This window comes from Hyperoodon ampullatus, assembly GCF_949752795.1.
Source record: "Hyperoodon ampullatus genome assembly, chromosome: 1".
Classification (NCBI taxonomy): domain Eukaryota; kingdom Metazoa; phylum Chordata; class Mammalia; order Artiodactyla; family Ziphiidae; genus Hyperoodon; species Hyperoodon ampullatus.
The window spans coordinates 7,232,927-7,245,377 of record NC_136914.1 but is presented as its reverse complement, the minus strand read 5'-3'; the positions used below and the strand labels follow the sequence as shown (position 1 = coordinate 7,245,377).

General features: G+C 43.7%; 1 protein-coding gene across 1 annotated transcript in view; it reads left to right on the top strand.

Moving 5' to 3' along the window:
• Positions 1 to 12,451, top strand: part of ARHGAP10 (Rho GTPase activating protein 10) — a 334,910-nt gene that overhangs the window by 77,249 nt on the left and 245,210 nt on the right. Inside the window, exons 2-3 of the mRNA XM_079706406.1 lie at positions 8,384 to 8,479; positions 8,553 to 8,614. Of these exons, the coding sequence (XP_079562532.1) occupies positions 8,384 to 8,479; positions 8,553 to 8,614 (158 nt within the window). The remainder of the gene's footprint in view (positions 1 to 8,383; positions 8,480 to 8,552; positions 8,615 to 12,451) is intronic.

Below are 12,451 nucleotides of genomic sequence, written 5' to 3'. Positions count from 1 at the left end.
GCATCTTTGGGGACTCAGCTTGTGTTCCTTTACCCCATACATTTGTCACTTCAGGTCAATCTAGTGACTTTAGATGGTGTTTATTCTCTGATTAAGAAGAACTCACTACACAGCTGCTCCGGTTGGGCTGGAATCGGAGAGTTAGGGCCAGGAGGACCTTGACCTAGCCGTCACAGAGACCGTGCCGGCCCTTGAGCTGCTCCTAGAACAGCTTGTGATGTGGCCTTCAGGCCTCCACTAGCCCAGTAATGCATTTGGGGCTTGGGAGACGTTCACACCACTTAAAACATCTATCTAGTGAGTTATTTTCTTGCTTTTTGACTGGTACAGAGAGGCCGGAATGCTACTCTTGTACATAGCGCTGCTGTCAGTTCTGTAACTCTGGAAACCACGAAGGAAAATGAGAAGCCAGTCCACAGTGCTGGAGGAATTTTGTTTCACTTCCAAGTTCCTTGGATTAACATTAGCATTATTTCCTTGGTATGAATCTGACGTGAAAGATATTAAGTTCTTAAGAGTCTGTACCCTGTTCTTCTCTAAATAAAACACGGAAGAATTTGGGGACTTGTTTTGATGGGCAGGATGGGTAGCAGAGCTTCCCCTGGCAGAGTCTTTGCATGTTTGACAATCTAGTGATTTGGGTCTCACCATGCCGAGGAATGTGAGCTTCTAAGTGCAATTTTGCCTGTTTGGAAAAAGAGTTTAGAATCCAATAGGGTTGGTGAAGAATCCTGAGCTTCACATTTAGTGAGTGAGAAAGGTGCATTTCTTTGCTGTTTCATTTTTCTTTTCAAGCCCGGAATTAGCCTGCCACGTTTCCTCAGGTATACCACTTAGTGCTTTGGTGGGGCCCAAAGTTCCAGGAGAGAGTCACAACCTTATTCGCAGGGCCGGGCTTGTCACTTCAGGGGCTCTCATGTACCCAGAGACTGTTTAGCGGTGAAGTAGACCAACCCGATGAGAGAGGTTTCCCACCTTGCTGGTGCCTGCATGCGTCTAACAGTTCATGATCCTCACTGAAAACTGTTCATAGGCGGCTGTGCTGTAAAAAAGAATTTTCTCATTTGTCAAACCATCAAGGGTGACCAGGGGCAATTCCTGCCAGTGTCTGGAGGTTCTCTGAACCTGGATTTAAACTGTGGTTAGATCTCTCCACGTGGTGTGCTGCTTCTCAAACTCAGCAGGTCTCAAACACAACTGCTCATCTCTCAAACTGCTCCTAACCCTGGGAAGACTTTTAGCGCCTGTGTTTTTCTCTCCCATTGGTCTGCAGATCAAAGACCTAAAAGTCTTACTCTGGGAGACTCTGAAGTGGCAAGTTTATTTGAAAGTGTGCAGGTCACTTCAATTCTTTTAAGTTAGCTGTGGCATTTTGCGCACATGCAGGCTTGGCGTTATCCATCAATGTATGCCAGCCTTGTGTGCAGAAAGTGGAACACTCCTGCACTGTTGGTGGGAATGTAAGTTGATACAGCCACTATGGAGAACAGTATGGAGGTTCCTTAAAAAACTAAAACTAGAACTACCATATGACCCAGCAATCCCACTACTGGGCATATACCCAGAGAAACCATAATTCAAAGAGACTCATGTACCACATTGTTCAGTGCAGCACTATTTACAATAGCCAGGACATGGAAGCAACCTAAGTGTCCATCGACAGATGAATGGATATAAAGAAGATGTGGCACATATGTACAATGGAATATTACTCAGCCATAAAAAGGAACGAAATTGAGTTATTTGTAATGAGGTGGATGAACCTAGAGTCTGTCATACAGTGAAGTAAGTCAGAAAGAGAAAAACAAATACTGTATGCTTAACGCACATATGTGGAATCTAAAAAAACGGTACTGATGAACCTAGTGACAGGGCAGGAATAAAGACACAGACATAGAGAATGGACTTGAGGACACAGTGGGGAAAGGGTAAGCTGGGACGAAGTGAGCGAGTGGCATGGACATGTATACACTACCAAATGTAAAATGGATGGTTAGTGGGAAGCTGCTGCATAACACAGGGAGATCAGCTCGGTGCTTTGTGACCACCTAGAGGGGTGGGATAGGGAGGGTGGGAGGGAAGGAGATGCACGAGGGAGGGGATATGGGGATATATGTATACGTATAGCTGATTCACTTTGTTGTACAACAGAAACTAACACAATGTCGTAAAGCAATTATACTACCATAAAGATGTTAATAAAGAAAAAAATATATATATATGCCAGCCTTGAAGGTGTTTCAGGAGAGCACGTTAATTTACAGTCTTCAGGTATTAGCATGCAGGAGAGGATTGGGGGCATGGAGGCACACATACGTGAATTTTTCATTTAGAGTTGTGCATTAGAGCCATTAAGATAATAGTTGAGATCTGTGCACGGGCCCTGGGAATAATGTTAAATCTCCTGAAAGTCAGAATGATGTGATGCAAAAGACGTTGGTAGAAGCTTGCGAAACCAAGGAGTTGATCCTTTGCCTCCAGGACATGATACCAACCGTCTAAAGAGGTCTGTGACCTTGATCAAGTCACCAATCTATCGCTGAATCTACTTAACCCATTTGTAAAATAAGGTAACGTCAACACCTACCCTGCAGGCTGGTTATAAGGAATAAATGAAATAATATCTGTGAGTCCATTAGCATAGAGTAGGCACTGAATAAAGGCAGCCCTATCTAGTGGGCCCTTCACCATCTTCCCCTGGTAGAGGAGTGCTGCCAGCCTTTGTGATTTAGACTGTTTGAGTTTCATGTGTGATGATAAACCATTATCTTTTGCACAAAGCATCTTTGTGCTTTTTTTTTTTTTTTTTTGCGGTATGTGGGCCTCTCACTGTTGTGGCCTCTCCCGTTGTGGAGCGCAGGCTCAGCGGCCATGGCTCACGGGCCTAGCTGCTCCGCGGCATGTGGGATCTTCCCGAACCGGGGCACGAACCCGCGTCCACTCCATCGGCAGGCGGACTCTCAACCACTGCGCCACCAGAGAAGCCCATCTTTGTGCTTTTTTAATGGACTGTACTAAATGTAGTAAACTGTCTTATGATTTTATGTTATGTTTGGAAAGGGAGACGATATCTATAAAAGTATAAACTACATGAGAATAAATTTAAAATATACTGCATAACGGACAGGTGATAAATTTATGATTTTTAAATGGAGCTGGAGTTTGGTGTGGTCCAATTTTTAAACAATAACAATTTTGCATAAGAATTCTAATAACACCAGAAAAGTCAACAGAGAGAAAAGATTATATGCTAAAATAAAGCATGATGTAACTACAGTACCTAGCACAGAGGTAAGAGAGAAAAGCATGCTATTTACATAGGGAGAAATATATCATATTAGCTGTGCAAACGAACCCAAATTCAGTCTACTGTTATAAACATTTTCAACTAATGAGATTAGGAATTATGAAATACGTGTTGAAAAACAGATGCATTTAAATTTTAGCTTTCTGGAGAGTGTCCTGCCCTGACCATAAGAAAGCATGGTCTTTAAGATATCCTTTGACCTGGTAATTAAAAAAAAAAGTAAATTTGTTTATTTATTTTTTATGTATCTGTTTTTGGCTGCATTGGGTCTTCGTTGCTGCGCGCAGGCTTTCTCTAGTTGCTGTGAGCAGGGGCTACTCTTCATTGTGGTGCACGGGCCTCTCATTGTGGTGGCTTCTCTTGTTGCGGAGCACAGGCTCTAGCCACATGGGCTTCAGTAGTTGTGACACGCGGTCTCAGTATTTGTGGCTCATGGGCTCTAGAGCGCAGGCTCAGTAGTTGCGGCTCCACGGCATGTGGGATCTTCCCAGACCAGGGCTCGAACCCGTGTCCCCTGTATTGGCAGGTGGATTCTTAACCACTGCACCACCAGGGAAGTCCCTGATCTGGTAATTTTGGATAAAATACTCAAAGGAAACGGCTCCAGAGGGGAAAAACAGAATTTATACCAGTATTTATAGTTATATGCATATAATAAACACATTTGTATATTATTTATATATAATATATAATATTTATAAATAAATACCTATAGACGTACACATATAAACACACATACACACATATATACACGTATACACACACACAAACAACCAATTACATGCCCCTTTTGAGAACTGGCAGAGCAAATATTAGCAAAATGGAATAAAGTTATTAGAAATGATACTAAGCCCACACGCTTAATATTTGGAAAGAGCTGCATGAAATAAATTCAAAAAGAAAAACCCTGTGTGGTCTTTGTTTCAGAGATGTAGGGAAGCACAAGGCTGTCGGCTGCTGTCTCAGGGACTGGATATTCTGCAGCAGAATAGATAACCTGGAGGAAACACTGACTAAATAAGGCAGTTTCAGGTGATCAGTGCTATGAAGATTAAGCGCCGTGGAATTGAGAAGAATTTAGGGCAGAGGGGTGATGCCCTTTTGGGAATGATGGTGTGAGGGGGAGGGTTCTGTGAAGGAGCCAGTCAGGTGAAGGTGGGGCTGGGGACGGAGCACTTCCAGGGGTGGGACAGCACTTTGAAGCCTGTCGGTGCCCTTCTGGAATGAGTTGGGCATGTGTGAACCAAGAGCAAGCCATTGTGGCCAGATCGTAGGGGATAATGGTAGGTTTCCTGGATTACAACAGAATAGTTAACTTGGGAGTGACCCCAATAGCCAGGCTTTACTTTTTTTTTTTTTTTTGTGGTATGTGGGCCTCTCACTGTTGTGGCCTCTCCCGTTGCGGAGCACAGGCTCCGGACGCGCAGGCTCAGCGGCTATGGCTCACGGGTCCAGCCGCTCCGCGGCATGTGGGATCTTCCCGGACCAGGGCACGAACTCGTGTCCCCTGCATTGGCAGGCGGACTCTCAACCACTGTGCCACCAGGGAAGCCCAAGGCTTTACTTTTTTATGGTTAAAACATTTTTATTGTTTAGTCGTGAAATTATGGTGAAAGTACAGAAGTATATGAACCAAGCGTATGTTTTAAAGAAGAAAGATAAAGCAGATATCCGTAGACTCACCACTAGGTTATGAACTAAAATACCTTTAATCCCCTTGTAGCTGTCTGACTGTCCCCCTTCCTTGCTTCCAGTGGTAAACATCGTGTGACTTTTGAGATAATGACTTACTTGCTGTTGTGTAAGTTTGTGACCTATATGTGCAATCCAAACACAGGGTTTAGTGTAGCTTGCTTTGAACTTTATATGAAAGAGCCATACCGTGTGTATTCTTTCATGACTTGCTTCTTTCTCTCCAAATTGTGAGGTTAACCTGAGTTGATACATAGATGTATTGTTATTTTTACTTTATAACGTATGAATATAGTATAATTGAGTCATTTGTTGGTTATTGATTGGTATTTGCTTTTCCAGTGTTTGGCTATTGCTGTGGTCAGTTCTGCTCTAGAAAGTACATGTCTGTAAGTACATGTGTGCAAAAGTTTATCTTGGGAATTTACCTAGAAGGTCAATTTGGAGTTGTAGGGTATCATCAAACCTACTAGAAAATGCCAAAATACTTAAAAGGGAATTATACCAGTATTTACCCTCGCTGGCAGTATATGAGAATTTTTGTTGCTCGACATACACCAGTTCTTGAGGTTGCCAGACTTAATTAATTTTTGCCAGTCTCATGAGTGTATTAAGGTATGTTGAGGTTTTCTTTTCACTTTTATAATCACTAATGGGTTTTGAGCACCTTTTCATGTGGTTTTGGGCCATTTGGATTTCCCTTACTTCCTTCTGTGAAGGGCCTTTTCAGGTGTTTTGCCCCATTTTTTATTGGCCTTTCTGCCTTACCTCAGTGATTCATAGCTGTTATTTGTACCTTTGGGGTGTGTGCTTTTCTTCACTTTTTATGTCTTTAAAATTTTAATGCAGTCAAATTCTTTAAATCTTTCTATATTAGTCTATTTATTGCTTTGTAACAAATCACCCCCACCTCTAGTGGCCTAAACAGCAGCCATTTATTTATTTCAGTTTGGACTCAGCTCACTGGGCAGTATGGTCTCATCTGGACTGCTTCCTGCATGGCGGGAAGCTCTGCTTCTGAGGGTGGGATGTCTGACCGATGGGGCAATAGGTAGGGGGCCTGGGCGACATGTCTTTCATCACCCAGCAGGCTAGTGTGGGTTTGATCACGTGGACGCCAGAGGCTTCCAAGGGAGTGGAGCGTGGGCGTGCAAAGGTTCTAGAGCTAGAGGCTCTGAATTAGCACAGTGTCACTTCTACCACATTCTTTGGCCGCAAGACCAGCCCGGATTCAAGGGGTGGGAAAATAGACGCTACCTTTTACCTGAGGAGCTGCAGAGTCCCATTGAAAAGAGAAGCTCTTACAAAGGAGGGGTGGAGAATTCAGACCATGCTTGCAATCCATCACATTTTACATTATGGTTTTGCTTTTCTTCTCTACTCCAAGGGTAAGAAATTACAATCCTGTATCATCTTCTAAAAGGTTTCTGGTTTAGCTTTGGAAGAATGAAGTTTCAAAAACTGTGACAGTGGAGGATATTGATAATGGGGGAAGATATGCGTGTGTCCGGGCAGGGAGTCTAGGGAAAATCTCTGTAACTTGTGCCCAGCTTTGCTGTGAACCTAAAACTACTCCAAAATAGAGTCTGTTAAGAAAAAGTAAAACATGAAACCAGACCACGACAGCAGCTGAAAGAGCTGGTGAGCATGATTAGAAAGTTTAAGAAGCTTGTCGAGGAGGGCATTGGGGAACCATTGTACTTAATGATTGGAGGTCAAGAGTTGGTTAAAGGGCTTCCCTGGTGGCGCAGTGGTTGAGGGTCTGCCTGCCGATGCAGGGGACACGGGTTCGTGCCCCGGTCCAGGAAGATCCCACATGCTGCGGAGCGGCTGGGCCTGGGAGCCATGCCTCTGGGCCTGCGCGTCCGGAGCCTGTGCTCCGCAATGGGAGAGGCCACAACAGTGAGAGGCCCGCGTACCGCAAAAAAAAAAAAAAAAGAGTTGGTTAAAAAAAAAAAAAAAGAGCATTTTCCAATGTAAAAATAATTTTTTGCTTTCATTCCTTGTCAGCTATAATACAACAACTAAAAAAGAGAAGATTGCTGCTCCTACTATCTTACCAACTTATTCAAAACAGCCCTCAGCATTCATACTGTGTGCTTCTCTTTTGTTTATATTTATTTTTTTGCATGAATACTCTTATCAGCAATTATGGATTGTGTTTTGTTTTTTTCAACTTTTCAGTTTGCTTGACGTGAGGTTTTACTTTAACACAATCTGTCAGTATTCATTGTAGTGAGCCAGGATCCATGCAGGGTGCAGGAGTCGGGAAGCAGCTTCTTTGAAAGTGTTTTAGACCAGAGGCAGAATTGTACCCTGGTGAGGGCATGGGTTTTGGACAAATGGATCTGGAATAGATCAGACCTTTGCTGATGTAGTACCTGTGTGACTTTGTGCCAGTTATTATTTTTTTTTTTTTTGCGGTACGCGGGCCTCTCACTGTTGTGGCCTCTCCCGCTGTGGAGCACAGGCTCCGGACGCGCAGGCTCAGCGGCCTATGGCTCACGGGCCCAGCCGCTCCGCGGCATGTGGGATCCTCCCGGACCGGGGCACGAACCCGTGTCCCCTGCATCGGCAGGCGGACTCTCAACCACTGCGCCACCAGGGAAGCCCCTGTGCCAGTTATTTAATATCTCGGAGCTTTGGCACTCCATGGTAAAATAGAGATTATCTTTATTTTACATATCTCTCAAGAGTATTGAGTAAAGTTAAAAATACACCTATTCTCGAGCATGGTGCATGGCCCATAAAATAACTGTTAGCCTGTTGTAGAAGCAGGGTTTTCCACTATTTTCTATGACTCGACAATAAAAAGGAAAAAAAAAATGAGGACCTGTAGGTCTTTTGCAGAATGAATTCTTTCTGCTACTTAAGCGTGGCCTTTGGTTTCCCTTCCCGCTGCTGTTTACTATGAACACTCTTTGAATCTCCTGGCTTTCTCTGGCTGGAGTTGGACCATCAGTTAAGGGCATCTGGCTGGCTGACTTTGAGCTTTGAGACCCTTAATATTTGAAACGCTGGCAGCCAGCTGGATCTCATCCAGCCCTGGGAGATACTATCAGGTGTGTGTGCCCCTAATCATAGCCAGAACTTTTGCGTCTGGGAAGTTCTGACCTGAGTGAGTAGAGAAAGGGAAAGTGCTTCCGGGAACAATATATATATTTCTCCCGCACCTGCTCCATCCCAGAGCATTAGCATAGAAGACAAGCTACCAGAGAGTGCCCGGGTGGGATGATGGGCCCCTTGGCCGAGGAGTTGGGTTGTGTCTCCTCACAGCTCACATGGAGGAGAGCTCTACAGCTCTGCCATCTGAGGAGGAATCAATTCCTGCGAAGCCTTGACCTGAAACAAGGACCCAAGTAATCACTCCGTCTTTCTTTCCAGGTCTTTCGGCAGCCCAGCGGAAGTTTGCTCATTCACTCAGAGACTTCAAATTTGAGTTTATCGGCGATGCAGAGACTGATGATGAACGCTGCATAGGTGCGTAAAGACCGGGCTTTGGTTGGCTTTCCTTTGCTTTGGCCATGAAATAATCATTCCTTTCTTTTTACAGACGCTTCGTTACGTGAATTTTCTAACTTTCTGAAGAATCTGGAAGAGCAGAGAGAAATTATGGTGAGTGGTGGGGTGTAAAATAACAAGTTCATCTTTAAGTGGGGTGGAAGTCTGGGTTTAGTAGCTGGTTCTGGTAGAAGTTTTGGTGCATTTGTCCGTGGATGAATAGTGCACAGTAATGGAAAGATCCCCAGATGAGGTTTGGGGAGCCTGGATTTCTAGTTCCCCGGGGGTGCCGACCATGGTGACGATCTTGGATAAGTTGCTGGACCTCTAGACCAAGGCCCTGTGTCTTCATCTGTAAAATACTGTGTTGAAGTATATCAGTGCTTTCTAGATTTTTGTTAGCCCTGGAGCAGTTGCATTTAAATCGAGTCTCATGCAGAATCTTAATATGTTAAGAAGACAAAAGCAGAAAATCTCATGGAGAGGACAGCAGGGCACAGTTGGAGCTTGCCTCAGTCTTCTGTGGATTTCTAGGCTGTGTGGAGAGGAAGAGAGCTCGAACCTGGAAGTCTTTAAAATCCCACTTTGCCTTGAGATACATGATCACAGTAGTAGTGAATAATAGCTACCCTCTGTTGAGTGCTTTCCATGTGCTGGATGCTATGCTGAGTGCATTGAGTAGATCTTATTTAACATGAGTTTTGAGGGTATTGAATAATATTTACCCACCTTTCTTAAAACTTTGTATTTCTCTCCTGATATTCATTCAACAAAGATTTACAGCAGACTCGCCATTGGATTATGACACGCTATCTATTTTCACCAGTTTTTTCAGGTTTAAAAAAAAATGACCATCTATTTTTTCTATGTTCTCGAGAATGAGTACTACCTAGAATTATGTTGAAGTGTACCTGTCTGAGGGGGTTCAGATGTGGTGGTAATAATACTGAACATGGTAGCTAAGATAATTAACCTTTACTCTGTGCCTGGTACTGGTCTAAACTGTTTACCTACGTTTAAGTCATTTAATTCTCACATCAGCCTTATGAAATAGACTCTGTGATTGACCCCTAATTGACAAATGAGAAAATGGAGGTGCAACACCTTGCCCAAGATCGTGTGGCAGCTGAGGGGTGGAGCCCGGTCAGGCCACAACCAGACACCCTGGGCCACCTGCCAGCGTGGCCAGCTTCCTAGATGTTGCTGCAATCTGGCTGGTGGCTGGTGGCTGGTGGGGATCTCTAGCTGGTAGAATTGGAGTAGGAGGAAAGCACTGATTTTTGACTTAAGCATGACAGAGACCTATGGCCTCTAAAAGCTCTAGTGTAATTCGCACTGCACCCTAAATTCTGAGATGATTTGTGCCTATTGTAAATATCGAAGCGTGCACGTGAAGGTACTGTGCTCCCACTAGGTTTTTTCTGGCACAAACTGACACACGTAACCCTTATTCATGTGTTCCTATAGTCACAGATTTTTCAGCTGTTTAGAGCAGTCTAAATGTGAGAGCGGATAACAGCAGTGCCATGAAGTCACCTTCTATTGCATGAAGTGGGTGTGGACATGTGGGTGGTAGAAGTGGGTGTTCTTAGTTTATGTTAATTGTATCAACGTTCTGTTCTCAGTCCTCCTTGATATTTAGTTGTATTTTCCTGGGATCCTGAGCATTCAGCAAATATGTATTTGATCTCCTTTTACGTTTCAGTTACTGTTTAGAATCTGAGCACACAGCCTCAAACAAAGCAAAGTCCCTGCCCTCACGGAGGTTACATTTTGGAAAGGGGAGGTGATAAATGAACAAATATATAACACATTGTCAGGTAGCAGTAAGTGCTACAAAATGAAATTGAGGGAATTCCATGGTGGTCCAGTGGTTAGGACTCTGGGCTCTCACTTCCGAGGGCCCAAGTTCAATCCCTGATCCGGGAGCTAAGAGCCCACAAGCCGTGTGGCATGGCCAAAAAAAAAGAAAAAAAATAGAAATTGAGAAGAGCAGGGAGCCAGGGCACCATTACATCTAGAGTGGCGAGGGAAGGAAGGCCTTTCCAGTGGAGAACTGTGAAGGCATCCTGGTATCTGGGGGAAGAGAGTTTCAGGCAGTGTGGTGCTGGGGTTTAGCTCTACAGAAACACAGAGTGATATTCTGTAGTTGGGCCTCTGTATCCACGGATGCTGCATTTGCAGGTCAAAACTATTTGAAAAAAATTCCAGAAAGTTCCAAAAAGCAAAACTTGAATTTACCATGTGCTGATAACTGTTTACCTAGCATTTACATTGTGCTCACAACTATTTACATAGTATTTTCATTGTACAGGCATACCTTGTTTTGTTTTTTTTAGTTTTTTAAAAAAGATTATTTTTGGCTGTGTTGGGTCTTCGTTGCTGCACGCAGGCTTTCTCTAGTTGCAGCAAGCGGGGGCTACTCTTCGTCGTGGTGCACGGGCTTCTCATTGTGGTGGCTTCTCTTGTTGCGGAGCATGGGCTCTAGGTGCATGGGCTTCAGTAGTTGTGGCTCGCGGACTCTAGAGCGCAGGCTCAGTAGTTGTGGCGCATGTGCTTAGTTGCTCCATGACATGTGGGATCTTCCCAGACCAGGGCTCGAACCCGTGTCCTCTGCATTGGCAGGCGGATTCTTAACCACCGCACCACCAGGGAAGCCTCCATACCTTGTTTTATTGCACTTCACTTTATTGTGCTTCGCAGATGCTGTTTTTTTCATATATTGAAGGTTTGTGGCAACCCTGTGTCAAGCAAGTCTTCAGGCACCATTTTTCCAGTAGCATTTGCTCACTTTTTGTCTCTGTCACATTTTGATAGTTCTTGTTATAGTTCAAACTTTGTCATTATTATTATTATATTTGTTATGGTGGTCTGTGATCAGTGATCTTTAACGGTACTATGGCAAAGAAATCAACTCACTGAAGGCTCAGCTGAAGGTTTGCATTTTTTAGCAATAAAGTATTTTTTTAAATTAAGGTATGTACGTTGTTTCTTAAAAAACATAATGCTATTATTGCATACTTAATGAATCACAGCATAGTGAAAACAACTTGTATATACTGGGAAATCACAAAATACATGTGACTCGCTTTACTGTGACATTCGCATTATTGCAGTGATCTGGAATTGAACCTGCAATACCTCTGAGGTCTGTCTGCCTGTATTACATATTGTGAATCATCTAGAGATGATTTAAAGTATATAGGAGGGTGTGCATACGTTATATGCAAATACCATGCCATTTTATATAAGGGACTTCAGCATCCTTGGATTTTGGTGTCCATGGGGATCCTGGAACAGTCCCCACTGGATACTGAGGGACGACTGTATTTCCCTTTCTTGTTCCTTGAGATGAGTTGACTGGAATGTGGTCTTAGCTCCAGGCTGTCTAATAAAGAAAGCATGGTTCTCAGCTGTTGTTAACTGACCTGTTGATTTAATCTTCAGCTATGATGGGGTCTCTGTCTTAGGCAGAATGCAGATGACAGGGCTGGGTTTCCAGTGCTGGGTAGAAGTAGGAATAGGATGTTGTCTGTATAAGGCCACGAACCTCAGAAAGGAATGGGACAGCATGTTACAACCCATTTGTGGGAATGGCAGTTCCTGCCGGTTAGCAGGAAACCATCCAAAGGCAGAAAGCAGTGGAGGGCAGGTACTACCAACCACAGAACTAACAGGACACCTAATGCTTTTCTAAAAATTATGAGTTTAACTTTTTACTTTGGAAAATTTTGAGCATGTGCAAACAGAAAGGAAAATATAATTAAACTACATGTGCTCAATATTCGCCTTTGATAACCATTGCCACACAACCAGTCCTGTTTCTCCTATACTTCTCACCACCCCACCGCCATTGTTTTGACAGAAAGCCCAGTATTACGTCGTTTCATCCATAAATACTTCAGTACATAACTCTCAAAGATAACTCTCTTTATGAACCAAAATATACTT